Source organism: Fusarium pseudograminearum, chromosome 4, assembly GCF_000303195.2.
Source record: "Fusarium pseudograminearum CS3096 chromosome 4, whole genome shotgun sequence".
Taxonomy (NCBI): domain Eukaryota; kingdom Fungi; phylum Ascomycota; class Sordariomycetes; order Hypocreales; family Nectriaceae; genus Fusarium; species Fusarium pseudograminearum.
Genome location: NC_031954.1, coordinates 3,224,037 through 3,239,625, shown reverse-complemented (window position 1 = coordinate 3,239,625; position 15,589 = coordinate 3,224,037). Strand labels below are relative to the sequence as shown.

Here is a 15,589-nt window from a genome sequence, read left to right as displayed (position 1 = left end):
AAAAATAATTAGCCTAAAGACTATAGTTTTAGTAGCATAAAATGACCTACTAATTTCGTCTCTTATGTTCCCAGCGGCCAATTCTTCTGGTACCCTGAGGACCTGTTAGAGGCTGGCTCCACTGGGCCTCCTTGGTCGTGAAATGCTGAGTGCTCCTACAGTTACTACCGTGACGCGCCTCAGCAACTTCCCGGCTCGTGGGCGCATCGGCTGCCCCAGCAAACTAACGCAAGACAAGGCAAAGGCGCAGGAGAGCAGCGCAGCTGGCAACTTCGCTTCTTAAACTTACCATCGTTCCTTCCCATACCATCATTCGAGCTGAGAAATTTAACTCGGCCTTTTTCCTTTTTGATTTCCTCATTCCTCTATATCCTCCCACCAAACCAACTCCATCGTCTTCATCATCACCATCGCATTCGCAAACAATCTGCGCACGCGCAATCTGGTATTAAATCATCATCAACCAGTCCCCGCCAATTTCCACGTCTCCCTGGCCAACTTTCCTATCTCAACGAAATATTATTTCGCGATGCGCCATTGATCCGTCCTGGTGATCAATTCTTAATTCCGATTCCCTACGCTGCATCGTGAATAGCTTCATTTTCTAGCAATCGTAAGAACCACAGTCACCCACCATGGCGTCTCCTGCCTCACTCGCCGCGACCTCCGAGCTCGACGTACCAAGCTCCCCCGTCCAGCCCGAAGCCAAATCATTTGTCTCCCGAGCCATGTCCGAGAACGACGATACCCAGATGGGCAATGGCACTCCTGATCCCCAAACAAAGTCATCCCGTGCGAAAAGCAAAGCACCACAAAGTAAGGACAAAGACAAGGAAAAGGAAAAGGACGCAGCAAACCAATCAACAGTTGGCAAGATACGCCATTTGAAGAAGGAGGATGGTGAGCCCCTTTGGAGGGAAGACATTCAATACGACTTTCTCAAGGCCGTTTTTGATAATGAGCAGACCGTCTTCACCAACTCATACGAACCTGAGCGGCTCCAGCGGCAATGTTTTGCTGATCTTTACATCGATACCATGTCCCGCAGCTCGAAAACTAGCAAAGTGCTCCGAGATAAGCTTCTCAGTGACAGGGAGGCTGCTAAGGGCATGGCAATGGTCTGTCTTCTTGTCAACATGGGTCGCATGAACACTACTCTGAATTGTAAGTTCAAGTCTGTTACTCTCAAGTAGCCCCTGCTAATGTTATTAGTTTTTCCTGAGATGCGAGCTCAGCTGCGCACATATCATGCCATCCCTTCACTACAAGCTCGCCAGGATCCCCATGCTTACAAGCAGCTTCAAGATGCTCCTCGCCTCAAGTCTATCTTGAAAGGTGGCGCAGATGATCGAGAAGAACCCAACTCCCTTGATAAGATCAAGTCGCTGGACACCCCTCGCACGAATCCCGTCAATCTTATTTTCGTCATGTGCAATGCAGCACAGAAGATTGCAGAGCTTCATTTCCCACGTGCCCGTGAATTCCACGATTTGATCATGAAAACCGACTTGACGAGCCAGTCCCGCGCCAATGCATTCTTGTGGCTCATGTGGTTCTACCTTGAGTCCGACTTCACAGAAGAAGGTTGCGAAGAGAATCCTTTCGGTGCTGGTGTCGACTACGGTCTGGATGTTGCCAATCAAGGGGTCCCACAACTCATAGGGATGGACAAAAATGAAGAAGCCGCGGAGAACGTGGACACCGAGGAAGAAATTGAGTTTGGTCGCACCAAGCAGAAGATGCGAGCAAAGATTCTAGAAATGGACCAGGCCTACCTTAACGAGCGGGACACAAAGAGAGGCAAGATGCGGCCATCGTTTGCCGCCGACGAAGGCCCTGCAATTCTCCCTCGTATACGGCCATCCAAACATGAATCCGATATGGACAGCACCCGGTCAACACCGCCACCAAGAGCACTTGGTGGTCGGGGTCTTAACTCGAGTCGCAGAGGCGCTCCTCTCAAATATCAGATCTTCGAGGGTGCCTCGTCACCAGCACATCACGTCAACGAAGGAGTCGTGGCCAGGAAACCTCGACCTCCCACAGCACACCAACTAGCTGTTGAGCGAAACAGGAGCCAAAGAGTCGAGTACATTCTTGATCGAGGCCTCCGCCGCCAGCATCACAAGAGTCGAAAGCTCAGAAGACAAGACGGCGCCATATTCAGGTCGTATCAACGGGTCAATGCTCAAGAGGATCCATTTGAAGACAGTGACGATGAAACCTCCCTACCACGAAATCTAACTTACGGAGACAAGACTCCAGGATTATTCCGCGAGAAGGGTGTGGGCGGGCTTTGCCTTTTGACAAAGGAGAAGGACGATTTTGGCGAGGAGGTCAGCGCCTATGCTGCTGCTCTTAGAAGGGCAACAAGACGTTTACGTCGTTGGAGACCACATGCCCATGAGCTTGGTGTCATTCCTACTGTCAAGCGCCCCAGGCCGAAGAAGGCCGAAGAAGATGACGTGGATCTGGACCTGGATGACGATCTTGATGGAGATAAACAAAACGGGGATCTCAATGGCGATGTCACACTTGGAGATGTCACAGTGGGAGACATGACGGCCGGCGACATGACTATGGGCGACGTCACGATGGAAGACGCTGAGCTTGAAGACCAAACGGTCCTCCACGACGACGACGAAGTGGACGACGCAGATCGGACAGAGGTAATGGGAGACTCCGACATTGACTAAGCGGCAGAGTTGAAGAGAAATGCCGGGAGAGTGAATTTGGCAGTGTTCTGCAAGAAAGGAAACGAATGGTTAGCGATTCACAGGAGCTATCGCGGCTTGGCTTATGGGCATTGGAGTTGGCTTGTCGTGTCGTACGCACACGTTTTGCCGTGGGTTTCGTTTCGATGGGTATAATTTGTATGGCGTTTAGAGAAACACGCATACCATAGGCAGTCTAGGTGATGCGGTGAGGGACAATTGGAGAAAAGCACTTGCTTCTCTCTAGATAGTTTGCGTTTGCAACCAATAGAATAAGATGCTTGGTCAGTTCAAAGGTCAAAGTGTGTTCCTGAGCGAATACAAATACGAAAACGAAGGCATGAAGTGACACGTACCTACAGGAGTTCTGGGGTTTCACATGCCGCTAGAGACAATGAGTGGTCGCTAGAGGCTTTCTAACGTCAGGGACCTGAATTGAATTGACTAATCGTTAGCGGAGCTGTAGAGAAAAAAAAATGGACGGCAATACTCCCCGTCCCGAGTCCGCGAAGCTCCAGTCCAGGGTCCAGCTCCGTCTGGCTGATTAAGTTAATTTCCGGGGCTCAACAGAAATTGGGTCACCGTTTATTTACTTGCTTGCATCCTTTTCCTCCTTACGATCTTTGAACTTGTTACTTGTTCAACTTGGAAAAGAATCGCAACAATGGCAAAGACCAAGTCCAAGTCCAGCAAGCCCTCGTCGGCTTCAAAGTCGCAGGGTGGCATCAGCAAGCTCATCCTGGTTCTCGGTCTCCTTACCGCACTCCTGAGCTCCGTCGTCTACTTTGTCGAGCAGAACCTCGAGCAGTTCTACATCTTCGACCTCAAGCACCTCGACGATCTTTCTAAGCGAGCGCTCGCCAAGCACGGAGAGGATACTAGGGCCGTCGTGAAGCACATTGTTGATGAGCTTAGCGAGAAGAACCCCGAGCACGTCAACGTCAAGGAGGAATGGGTCTTTAACAACGCTGGCGGTGCTATGGGTGCCATGTACATCATCCACGCCAGTGTCACTGAGTACCTCATCATCTTTGGTATGTTTTTTGCTACATTTCTAAATTCAACCGACTAACATGCCACAGGCACTGCCATCGGTACCGAGGGCCACACTGGTCGCCACACCGCCGACGACTACTTCCACATCCTCTCCGGAACTCAACTGGCCTACGTCCCTGGCGAGTATGCACCCGAGGTCTACCCTGCTGGAAGCATCCACCACCTTCGCCGCGGCGACGTCAAGCAGTACAAGATGCCCGAGGGCTGCTTCGCTCTCGAGTACGCTCGTGGCTGGATCCCCCCCATGCTCTTCTTTGGCTTCGCCGACGGTCTTTCAAGCACCCTCGACTTCCCTACTCTCTGGGACACCACTCGCATCACCGGTCGCGAGATGATCAACAACTTGATCAAGGGCAAGCTGTAAAGGGGTGAGGCTGAATATTGTACAAACATGGATATCCATAGACTAAAGGGACGCCTTTCTGTATATTACACTTGGGGATTTGGAAAAGTTGGGATATAGATTTGGTTGGAAGCGAGACACTTTTTGTATCTTGGCAATCACAAAGAGCTTATATCTCGATGTAAGACTTTGGTACTGATGCATCACTGTGGTCTTGCTGAGCTTTACACTTTGTTGTTCTTCTCGTTTGAGATTACTGTTGACACGCCCATATTACTGCTATTGTTTTCCCTAATGGTAAGCAGTATACTTGAGAAAGAGCAGTAATATGGGCGTGCCAACAGTAATTTCAACGGGAAGAGGGGCAGTTTATAAGGTTCAGCAAGACTTTCAGGCTGGTCGCATTATCAGTATCAAGACCTTGTATTGAGATGTAGGCTCTTGTTGTAAGTATGTCAATAAGAATAGATTCGTGTTTGAATCAGAGCAATATATTATCATCACGAGAGCAGTTTGCAGGGTTATGTTATATCTACTGTAACAACATGAGTCTATTACTAGTACGTCAGCCATTGCTTGTAGTTGAATTTATATCAGTGACAGTTGTTGTGTGTCAAGTTCATTGTCCAATTTACACAATTCAGGTCCAAGTTCCTCTTTTATCTTAGCAGCTACAGATAGACAATAAGAACCATCTGTCACTTTGTAATGGGTAACGGAAAACTTAACCTCCAAGCTTGAGGATACAAAAACAAGCAATCCGAGAAAAGTCTATATGTTTTGTTTCTTATGTCCCCGGTGGTTAACTTTTCTGATACCCTAGAGCTAGTCTAGGTTACCTAGTTACTAGGTATGTATAAACCTTGTCTTACCTCCGTGTGTCTGAAAGCCTTATGTCAACACTCTAAATGTTATCAAGAGGGCTATATCTATAAAGTCGAGATAGTATAAGTATATAATACTATAAATATAGCAGAGTATTAACTCTATAATATAAAAATACAGATACTACTGTTATAGTATTGACTTTTACTGTTAAGCTCGTATCTCTGAAAAGATCGAATGAGTAAAACATTCATATAGATATAGATTATATCTATGTAAGAGGTCCAATGACACAGTTAGGTAGATCCGTTGATGCAGATAACGTGGCTCTCTATTGTTGCAAGACTAAAGCTTGCCCCTCTCTAATTAACTACGAAGGGGGCCCGATCCCTAGCCGAAGTGTACCCGAAGATCGAAGGTTCGATCCCCGGTGCAATCTACAATAAAAAAAAGAAACAATACTGCTAATATCGTCCAGGACCCAATATCAGCCTACCTAAAAAGAAGGTCTCGGAGGGAGTCGAACCCTCGCTGGCGGAATCAGAATCCGCAGTCATAGCCGTTAGACCACGAAACCTAAAGCCGATGCTTGTAACTAATCTGTGATGACTGGGCATGACTTTGTAAACTATATATCTTTTTTTTTATTTTTATTTTTTATTCTATATATTTTAAATCTATAAGCTAAAAGCTCTAGCCTCATTAATTTTCTTAAAACTATTAATAAAGGATTTACTTAAATAAAAAACTTAAATAATTACATTAAGGCTTTTCTAATAACTATATACTTTCCTAGAGTGTATATACGCTGAGCAGTTGCCTAGCATAATGAACTCTATCATATGGGCTATAACTGATAAAGAAGATTCTGCCAAGCTATAAACACAGCAGCAAATTTGCAAACTATATTTGATTGCTCGAGATGACTATGACTGACTCTACTTTGGATCATCGATGCTCTGAAACTGTCTGGCACTGTCAGTCTGGTACTTGCATAAGGTGGTCGCCAGATGGGAAGATGGGCCAGCTGCGTCTCTGCTGCTAAGGATTTCATAAGTGTTCCGGAGATAAAAAAAAAAAGATGTTTAACATTACTGTGCTGAACCCTAATGTTGAGCCGTATCCTACTCGAAACTCAATGTTGTTTAGGTCTTGCAAAACCTTGGAGCTCAAATTTGATATAGATAACCCCAAACTTAGTGATACACAGAAGGCACTTGGTTATGAGGTCCGTAAGCTTTAATTCAGTGCCATTTGACGCTTGTAGCGTTAAGCTGATCTATCTTGGGGACTCGTGATATTTGGTGAACGAATCTTATATGCAACACTATGGGCTCGTCACGATCGATGTTTTTTTACTTTTTATCTCGAGTTGGTTATACGATTGTAAAGACTCCAGTTGACTAATCCTTCCTGACTGCGAATTGATATCTGTCGCCTCTATCCAGAAGCACGACTCTGTCCTCCAACCCAGCCTCCTTTACAGCTTTCTCAAAGTCATTTCGTGAAGATAGAAAAACATCGTAGTCATCGTAATGAATGGGGATAGTAACATCGGGATCCATCATTTGAATCATCTCAACACCTTGTTTCGCATCCATGGTAACCATGAGCAGAGGTGCAGACGGCCCAGGGATAGTGGTTCCTCCCAGGTGAATCAGCATCAAGTCGATACGCTTCTGTTGAAGCCACTTCGGAATATCTTTGAGCTCATCCACGAGGAGGGTATCTCCAGAGATGTAGATACGATAGCCAGTTTGCACCCTTTCATCTCCGTCGTTGTGGCAGCCTAGCTCGAGCATCCAGCCGTTGGTAGGCGGAACCGCACCGAGGAGGTCGTTCAATGCGGCCAGGGGACCAGGAGGGACATGTTTGCCCGGCATGCCAGTGACTTTGATGACAGGGGCTTGTTTTCCAGCTTCAGTATCATCAGATTTGAGCTTCACATGGTCGAAAAAGTCAAGTGCCTTGACGTTGGTGAAGGGCGGGTCTTTAGCTGTCAAGCATTTATGGGCATGGGGAGTAGTGACAATGAGAAAGTCCCTATTGAGCGAATCTTCGACGAGTCGATCGAAGTGATCTTCATGGTAATGAGAGAGAAGAATGCCGTCCAGCGAAGGTAACTCGTGCAAGTCAACTGCTGGGTTGGTCTCTCGTTGGGCAGTGACACCAGGGCCAAGATGGACGTGATCACCAGCATGGAGAAAGTTTGGGTCCGTGAGGAGACGAAAGCCTTGCCATTCTATGACTGTGGTGGCTGTTCCGATAAAATAGACGTTTGCATTTTCATCCCCTTTGCTGCCCCTGGGGTGAGTTTTGGTTGCTTTTGGAAGGAGGGATTGGTCATCGCCAGCAGCGGGTTTGTCTTTGAGCAGAGGTTGCCTCTTGGACAATGCCAGATTGATGATTCCTCTGTCAGACATGGTATTTTTGGCATATAGTAGTAATGTAATATGTCTGAGTTGTCTTTCCTTGTTAAAATGATTTATGTTATCAGTGGATGACGTTGGTCTGGCGTAATGTCATGTATTCAGCAGCGCAGATTCTCTATTAGCTGCACAATGTGCAGTGAAGGCCGTCATAGATACAGAGATATCTGAATACTCAATCGATGGGCAATTATTTGGTCAATATTTCGTCACATACATTGAATTGGTAATCGCCAATAAGTGCGCACAGTAGTTTGGAGTGAACTCATCTCAGCTCTATCGGGATTTATTTATATCGACATATGAGTACCCATAATCAATATCACGATGTTCCAGAAGCATTCAACTCACTGAATAGATCAGACAGATTACATGGGTCAGAAATGACCATAGGTAGTCTTTGTATGACTGTAAGTGAGTAACTAACAAGAGTCGTCTCATTCAATTGCTTCAATAGGACAAAACAGAGTAAAATAAGCCTTTCTTCGCACCCAACTGTATGTGGCAAGTAAATAAGTCTTGTCTTTATTAGCGATGTAAGTTACAAAACGTTTAGTATTTTATGTTTCAGAATACACTCTCATTGAGTTTACCCGTCATTCATTTGATGATTCGTACAACTTTAAGAAAAAAAGAGGTTGCCCTGTATCGAGAGTTACCCGTCATTCATGTTCCCAACGATACCCCACCTTTGTGCGATTTTCTGGTGGGACGTTGATAGGTATCTACGCAGTTGATCTTCTTTCAGATCAACAAACCAAACTCAATTCATTCACTATGACACGATTCCGACCCTGCATTGACCTTCACGCCGGTCAAGTCAAGCAGATCGTTGGAGGTACTCTTGACAGTACTTCTGCGGCTCTGCAAACAAACTATGTCTCTCAACACCCCCCTGCTCACTTCGCTCAGCTTTATCGGGACAATAAGCTCCATGGCGCACATGTTATCATGCTAGGTTCCGGTAACGATGGACCTGCCAAAGAGGCTCTCCAAGCATGGCCCGGAGGTCTCCAGGTCGGAGGCGGCATCAACGATAAGAACGCAAAAGAATGGATGGATGCGGGAGCGGAAAAGGTACCACATCGGAAGCGTGTCGCACAGACAGTCGTTCTAATTATTTGGCAGGTTATTATTACCTCGTACTTGTTTCCGGAGGGTCGGTTCAGCCAGGAAAGACTCGATGCAGTCTTGGAGGCTCTCGGCGGCGACAAAAACAAGCTTGTCATTGACCTGAGTTGCCGTCGTCGTGGAGAGGACTCATGGTTTGTTGCCATGAACAAATGGCAGACAATCACAGACATGGAAGTGAACCAAGGTGAGTAGAGAGTAACATCTGCAAGAGAATGAATGACTCACAAGGCGCAGAATCCATCAAATCCTTGGAACCCTACTGCTCCGAATTCTTGATTCATGCGGCAGATAACGAGGGTCTACAAAAGGGTGTTGACGAGAAGCTCGTGGAACGACTTGCCCAGTGGTGTTCTATCCCGGTCACCTACGCAGGGGGTGGCAGACATCTCGAGGACTTGGAAAATGTCAAGAGACTCAGCAACGGCAAGGTGGATCTCACGATTGGAAGTGCATTGGATTGTTTTGGTGGTTCGGGTGTCAAGTTTGACGATTGCGTCGCTTGGAACAAGAAACAAGACAACTAAAGAAAATAGAATCGTTTACGAACCAGTTGAATGTGTTGATGCTGGTTTGCCGCATGCAGCTGTGTGAGCACAACATGTTTTCTCGTATCATGTTGCTACCCTGATGTGTTTGGATGGGGTAATAATATGTAGCATGATATTGTATATGAGATGGAAATTTTCTCATGTCTTCAGGTGAGCTAAGAACAAGTTACTAACTCAAGGCGGTAGAAAAAGTTGATTCTTGTAAGCTACCTAACTTAAGCGAGCTGATATAGATCTGGTGATGTTGTTTACACATGCGGCCAGTAAGTCGGCGGCGATTTCGTCATATTTGATCAAGCGCTGTCAATGCAGGTCCACTAAGGAAAATAGCAGTGATCGAAATCAAGATGTACGTAGTGATCGGGTGCCAAGCAATAGGCACAGAGGCACATAATGGGGCCGTGGGGAGATGGTCTACAGGGTCAAAGCGAGAGGGAAAATAGAGGTGAGTTGTAAACAACCATGTTTGTTCGGAGCTGGGAAACAAACATCCATGACAAAAAAGCACAGAGATAACCAGGGTGGATAATCTTGTCAGTTAGTGCCAGAATAGCCTCGTCTGGTGCACGGGAAGATCGAGATGCAAGACATCCATAAATAATGGAGGGCAAGAGAAACGAGAATCCTCCATGTTTAGCTTAGCGGAGACTATGAGGGTTGGTGGGGGATCTTCGAGACGGAAAAGAAAAGTTGCATCGAGGAAAATACAAAATCCCATAGTTGGAGATCTCTTTAACTCGATCAAACTAACAAAACTCAACTCCATAACTGACAGGTGCCCGAGGTGCCCAAGGTGCAGTAACTTGCATGCTACGGGACTTATAAGCTTACCTCTCCAACTACCTAACCGAGCCAGATGGATGCATGGCTTTCCCCATCCTCGATTGCTAGGGGTGAAACGAAACTGTAAACATGACAGAAAAAAAACGTCATGAAAAGTCGATAGAGAAAAAACAACAACTCTTGACAGATTCGCATCGCAAAGTAAACATTGCGTCTCAGAATGCAGGAATATTTCAAGGATTATGCTAGAATCATCAACCAATTATTTGCTTTTGCTGTGCGGCTGGCTGCCTTGCTGCCATGGCGACTGGTCTGCTGCAACGCTGTGAAGGGATGCTGACTTGGAGCTGCAGCTGGTTCTGGACCGTCCCTGGAGGGGAGCTGCTCCAGCAGGGGCGGGGTAAGCCTGCGGGCATTGTAGCAAGATAATTAGCGCCCTCCAAAACGTCCGGCTTTAGCTCGCAACTGAATTGAACTGGGCTGGGTACCCGACCGTATCCCCGGCAACGCTTTCCATGTTTGTTTTCTCAGTGTCCAATCACATTCACTCCTCATTCTACCTGGTGTGCTTCCTTAAACACATCAACTCGCCATAGTCCCAACGCATAGTTCAACCTGCGACTTTCATAACATAACTAACAGCATCATCGTGTGTAAGTTGTGCTGGTCTGTTGGTCGAGCCTTTGATAGAGCTGTTCTGTTCAGGCGTGTGTTCGTTTTTTTCTTCCATCACCAGACAGACGTTGGTCGCATTTCTAGCTTGCATCCGTTCTGTTCTCGCCTTCACCGCGACATTCCTCAGCTTTATTTTCATCGTGTATACCTGACTCGCATACCAATGCGTTGATAGTCGTTTACCCAAATTTACGACGACTGTTTTACCCATCACCATTGTAGCAGCATCCATGGCTACTGAATCGGTATGTAGACGCCCTGCCCGTCCCATTTCCCAGACAAAATGTCTCTAACCAATACTCTAGGTGCATCCCTTGAGAATCAACAAGACCACCACTCCAGGCAAATCTCCCTCCACAATGGCAAGCGGAATCCCTCGTCCGCTGTCGGAACTCTCACCGACAGAGATGAGAAGAAACTCGCCCAGCTGGCACAGACAATCGAATGGTTCTCCCAAGGTACGTCTGCTAACCATTTTCTACATGACGTTTCGTGTTGACCCAGCATGCAGAAATCCCCAGGAAACCCCGATTCGTCACCTTTCCAACCTTCCCCTTCAGAAGTTTCCTCTCCGCGCCTGTTTTGGCAGAACCGCAACACAGAAAACATCTTTGGACCTGGATCCCCATCATCACACCGCCGCTCTTCCATCGAGCGTCTTCAAAAAGCCTCCCGCGTCAAGAACAGCAACATTCTAGCACTCGAGCAAAAACAGGAATATGATCCCACACGGCTTCCTCAGATCGAAAGGCCGCTTGCTAAGGTTCAAGCGAATTCGTTCCATGGATCGACTGCGTCTTTCCGCTCATCAACCACTGACCGCCCCAACTTTGGGCATGGTCGAAGTGAGAGCGCAATGACGATTCCCACCATCAGCCCAACCAGATCTACAACCTCTCAATCGGGAGGTTCGCCAAATCGCCCCCTCACACCAAGCCGGGATCAAGTCTCACCCACCAAGTCGTCCCTATCCCATTCCCGGTTCAAGAACAGCTTTGATATGGAAACTGGCACCTGGACCTTTGGCTCTCCCGAGGAGGAGGAGGATCACCCCATGGGTCGCCGTCATGCAAAGAGCGTAACTTTTGATGCTGCGCCCCCGCAGGTCAACGAATATGAAATGGCAACTCCCGACCTTTCATCAATCGGAACCAACTCTCGTGAGGGAAGCTATGAATCGTTGGACTATGACGAGGAGGACAGTGATGTTCTCTACGATCCTGGACATGCTGACCTGGAGGGCGACAGCTTTGATGCGTCTCTCGAAGACACAGACAAAACACCTGTCGTTGGCCCAGACGACTGGAGAGGAGACAGCCCGATGACAGCCCGTACTGCCCCGCGCGAGTTCGATGGCAGCCCTCTACCAGAAACACCCCGCGCGTCATTGAATGGCGGCCGTCCCCTGCATGTACGCTCAGATTCCACTGCTTCTAGCGGTGAGCACCGGCCTCTACCGCCTCTTCCTGGCTTCTTGAGCCACTCCCGCAACAACTCAGCACCATCCTCCCCCGCTTCTCCTAGCCTCTCGGCTACTGCAGAGCGAATGCTTGGAAACCAGAGGAATCTACCATCTCCTCCTGCCGCCTCACCCGCGAGCAAGCTGGATATTCAGAGCATTGGCAACGCTAAGATGACTCTTGAGGAACGACTACGGCTTATGATGCTGTCTGATGACAGCGATGGCAAGACTGCGGCCGAGCAGCAGCGTGAGCGCCGCCTTCGTAGGGGTAATGGCCGCGAGCGACTGAGCAGCCCCATCTCGGAGCCTGAAGAGTCGATGATGAGCTTCAACGACGCTCTTGAGGAGCAAGACGACATGGTGGGCGAAATGTCGGCACTTGAGGACTACCAGCTTCCACCTCGCATCTCGCGTGACTCGATCATGCGAAAGGTCAATGGCAACAACACCTCTGCCGACCAAGATAAGGACTGCATCTTCACTTCCCCTCCCGCCTCGCGCAGCCCCAGCCGAAGCCCCGAAAGACAAATCCCTGATGATCCTGACATTCCTATTCCTTCTACCGAAGACTCTCTCCTCTCTGAGGATGACGAGACAGAGGATGACGAGGAACAAGAGGGCAGTGTCATCATCAGGAGAATCCCTGACAGCGAGATTGAGTTCTATGAGGACTCTGATATCGATTTCGATGAGGACGAGTCGAGGCTGGAGCTGCCCGTGGATGATGACAGCGAGAGCCACTATTCTTCGCAAGAGCCCACACCACAGGAAATCAAACTCGAGGAGGTCGAAGCCAAACTCCAAGAGCAGATCCCAGAACCTGAGGAAATTCAAGAGGATGTCACAACGCCCACAACGGCTACTCCTACACAAAGTCAGAGTATGTCTTCGCTTCTTGACATCGCTTCCCATGACAAGGACGCATCGTTCTCGCGAGACTTTGAGTCGTACATGCTTCCCGAGCCCCAGAAGCCCGAGGTCGACGACGAGCCTGTCAAGGAAGACAAGGAGCCCCAGCCCGAGGCGCCCAAGATGGCCGATGCTCAGGCCTTCCTTCAGCGACCATTCACTCCTGAGCAACCTCTATCCAAGCCTGAATATGATGGCACTGGCTGGGGTGACCCAGAAGATGAGTATGACGATGATTGTCCAAGCACGCCAGACTCGGTCATCCATCACCCAGTCCCTGCTATTGAGGAGCCTGAACTACCAGCCATCCCCGAGCGAACTGCCACAATCAAGGCGACTGGTTCCAAGCTCAAGACTCGTCTCTCCAACACACCTTCTGACCTCAACGCTATGAGAGAAGCCCGCCGAATCGTCAGCATGGAGGTTCCTGACGTCCCACCAATCCCTGACAAGCATAGCAAGCGACTTTCCAGGGACAACACTGGACTATTAGTTACCGGTGACGAATTTATCAACAGACATCCTAGCTTTAAGAACCGCAGTTTGACTTTGGATCTTGACCTAGGTCTCAGCCTCGATCAAGACTTTGAGCGAGTCATTGAGGCACAAAAGGTGGCTTACAACGACCCCTTCCTTACCCAACCTCCAACATACAATTCCAGCCCAAGTAGACAAGTGTCTGCAACCAGAACTCAGCAACACAATAATGATGAACTCGATGCTAACTTAACATTTCGTCGCCAGCGCGGTTATCTTATGCGACAGAACACAAAGGTTGTCACCGCGAGTGACAAGGACATGGAAGAATACCGTGTTACAAGGTCAGTTGGGAACTCTCCCGTCAAGGAGGACAGGCCGATGTCGTGCATTGTCGAGCCTTGGAACGGAAAGCCCCGCCAGCGAAGCGTTCGAAAGCGTGTCGGTGGCAGTATTGGCCCTGTTCCTCCTTTGCCTGGACAAGAGAGCAACGCAACAGCTGTCAGCCAGGCTGCCGTCGATGATGATCTGACTCTCGAGATGGCTACACCGGAAAGCGGAGAGCGAGGTCGTCTTTTCGTCAAGGTCATGGGTGTCAAGGACCTTGACTTACCTCTTCCAAAGAGTGAGTGCCAGTTTTCAACCATTGGAAAAACATATCTAACAAAAGCAGATGAGCGTACTTGGTTCAGCCTCACGCTTGACAACGGTGTTCACTGCGTGACAACAGCCTGGCTCGAGCTGGCACGCAACGCACCCATTGGCCAGGAGTTCGAACTTGTCGTTCCTAATGACCTCGAGTTCCAGCTCACGCTTAACGTCAAGCTTGAGAAGCCCATCGAGCGTGCTAGACCGCCACCACCCGCAGCCAAGGTTCATAAGCACAAGACGTCAACCTTCAGCAGAGTGTTTGCGTCACCCAAGAAGCGCAAGGAGCTTGAGCTTCGCCAGCGAGAAGAAGAAGAACGAGCTGTTCAACTACAGAAGGATGCTCAAGCTAAGCAGCGCAACATCCCTCCAACAGCATACGAGCTTCTTTCTCCCCTGGCTGCCGAGGACGGTAGCTTCGGTCGTGCTTATGTTTGCCTTCGAGAGCACGAGACTCGATGTTTCGGTCGACCTTATCTTGCCGAGGTTGCTTGCTTCAACGAGTGGGCAACCGAAGAGGCTGGCTTTGCCTCCAGCGTCAAGAGCAAGCGCGGTAACACCAACGTTGTCCGCCGTGCACCATACAAAGTGGGTAAGCTGGAGCTTCAACTCCTGTTTGTCCCTCGCCCCAAGAACGCTACGGACGAGGACATGCCCAAGAGTATGAACTCGTGCATCCGTGAGCTCAAGGCTGCAGAGGAGAGGATGTCCCGCAACTGGGAGGGACACCTGAGCCAGCAAGGTGGTGATTGCCCTGTAAGTTTCCTGTCACCAAGCCACTTAATTGAATCTAAAGCTAATATTGACGCAGTATTGGCGCCGCCGATACTTTAAGCTTGTTGGTACCAAGCTCACCGCTTACCATGAGGCAACTCGCCAGCCTCGCGCTACCATCAACCTAGCCAATGCCAAGCGGTTGATCGATGATCGCCGGGCCTTGACGGAAAAGGAGACCACTGGCAGAGGTGGCCGTCGTCGTCGCTCAGCGTTTGCGGAAGACGAGGAAGGCTACATGTTTGTTGAAGAAGGATTCCGCATGCGATTCAACAACGGTGAGCTTATCGACTTTTACGCAGACACAGCTGCAGATAAGGAAGGCTGGATGAAGGTCCTCACAGAGGTTGTCGGACGTGACAGCCCAGAAGAAGAATCTTCAAATCAGCGTTCAAAAGCCAAGTGGTGTCAGTTGGTCCTTCGACGAGAGGAGCAACTACGTCGCCGTGCATCAGGTCGCCGAGTGAACTCAAGACCTAAGAGTATGTTCCTCTAAGACACGGTGTTGCTTGGTGAAGACAAAGATGAGACAAGGTGCTGGGCGCCGGGCGCTATATGACGACTACCTGGACCTGGCGTTCAGGACCAGCAGGATATTCACGATAGACGTCTCTGTTCGCAAGTCCTCTGGTATTGGTTTATATGGTTGATGGGATATCATGTTGACGTTGTAATATGACTGGAGTTGGGCGAGGTGTTGTACCCTTGACTGACAAAATTGGGAGCATTGGCCGTTTGTGCACTTGCAAGGCGTCGCATGAAAATGGTTCTTTTATATTTGTTTACTTTGAATTTTGGGGGGGGGGGGGGTT

The 15,589-nt window shown here is 48.7% G+C and overlaps 5 protein-coding genes across 5 annotated transcripts, besides 1 other annotated feature; 4 read left to right on the top strand and 1 right to left on the bottom strand.

The window, feature by feature from the left end:
* Positions 1 to 635: 635 nt before the first annotated feature.
* On the top strand, positions 636 to 2,696 carry FPSE_12230 (uncharacterized protein; the record flags this gene model as incomplete). Its single annotated transcript, XM_009265347.1, has 2 exons — positions 636 to 1,164; positions 1,213 to 2,696. 2 exons carry the CDS (start codon positions 636 to 638, stop codon positions 2,694 to 2,696), a joined length of 2,013 nt encoding a protein of 670 aa, XP_009263622.1.
* Positions 2,697 to 3,378: 682 nt separating this feature from the next.
* Positions 3,379 to 4,134, top strand: FPSE_12229 (uncharacterized protein; the record flags this gene model as incomplete). The annotated part of the gene is made up of 2 exons (XM_009265346.1): positions 3,379 to 3,748; positions 3,797 to 4,134. The coding sequence occupies 2 exons, from the start codon at positions 3,379 to 3,381 to the stop codon at positions 4,132 to 4,134; spliced, it is 708 nt and encodes a 235-aa protein (XP_009263621.1).
* A 1,433-nt stretch (positions 4,135 to 5,567) lies between these two features.
* Positions 5,568 to 5,628: a repeat region.
* A 713-nt stretch (positions 5,629 to 6,341) lies between these two features.
* Positions 6,342 to 7,361, bottom strand: FPSE_12228 (uncharacterized protein; the record flags this gene model as incomplete). The annotated part of the gene is made up of 1 exon (XM_009265345.1): positions 6,342 to 7,361. The coding sequence occupies one exon, from the start codon at positions 7,359 to 7,361 to the stop codon at positions 6,342 to 6,344; it is 1,020 nt and encodes a 339-aa protein (XP_009263620.1).
* A 783-nt stretch (positions 7,362 to 8,144) lies between these two features.
* On the top strand, positions 8,145 to 9,025 carry FPSE_12227 (uncharacterized protein; the record flags this gene model as incomplete). The annotated part of the gene is made up of 3 exons (XM_009265344.1): positions 8,145 to 8,444; positions 8,496 to 8,685; positions 8,736 to 9,025. The coding sequence occupies 3 exons, from the start codon at positions 8,145 to 8,147 to the stop codon at positions 9,023 to 9,025; spliced, it is 780 nt and encodes a 259-aa protein (XP_009263619.1).
* Positions 9,026 to 10,132: 1,107 nt separating this feature from the next.
* FPSE_12226 (uncharacterized protein) lies at positions 10,133 to 15,427 on the top strand (the record flags this gene model as incomplete). Its single annotated transcript, XM_009265343.1, has 6 exons — positions 10,133 to 10,232; positions 10,475 to 10,485; positions 10,761 to 10,965; positions 11,029 to 14,759; positions 14,815 to 15,259; positions 15,312 to 15,427. The coding sequence occupies 6 exons, from the start codon at positions 10,133 to 10,135 to the stop codon at positions 15,425 to 15,427; spliced, it is 4,608 nt and encodes a 1,535-aa protein (XP_009263618.1).
* Positions 15,428 to 15,589: the final 162 nt, after the last annotated feature.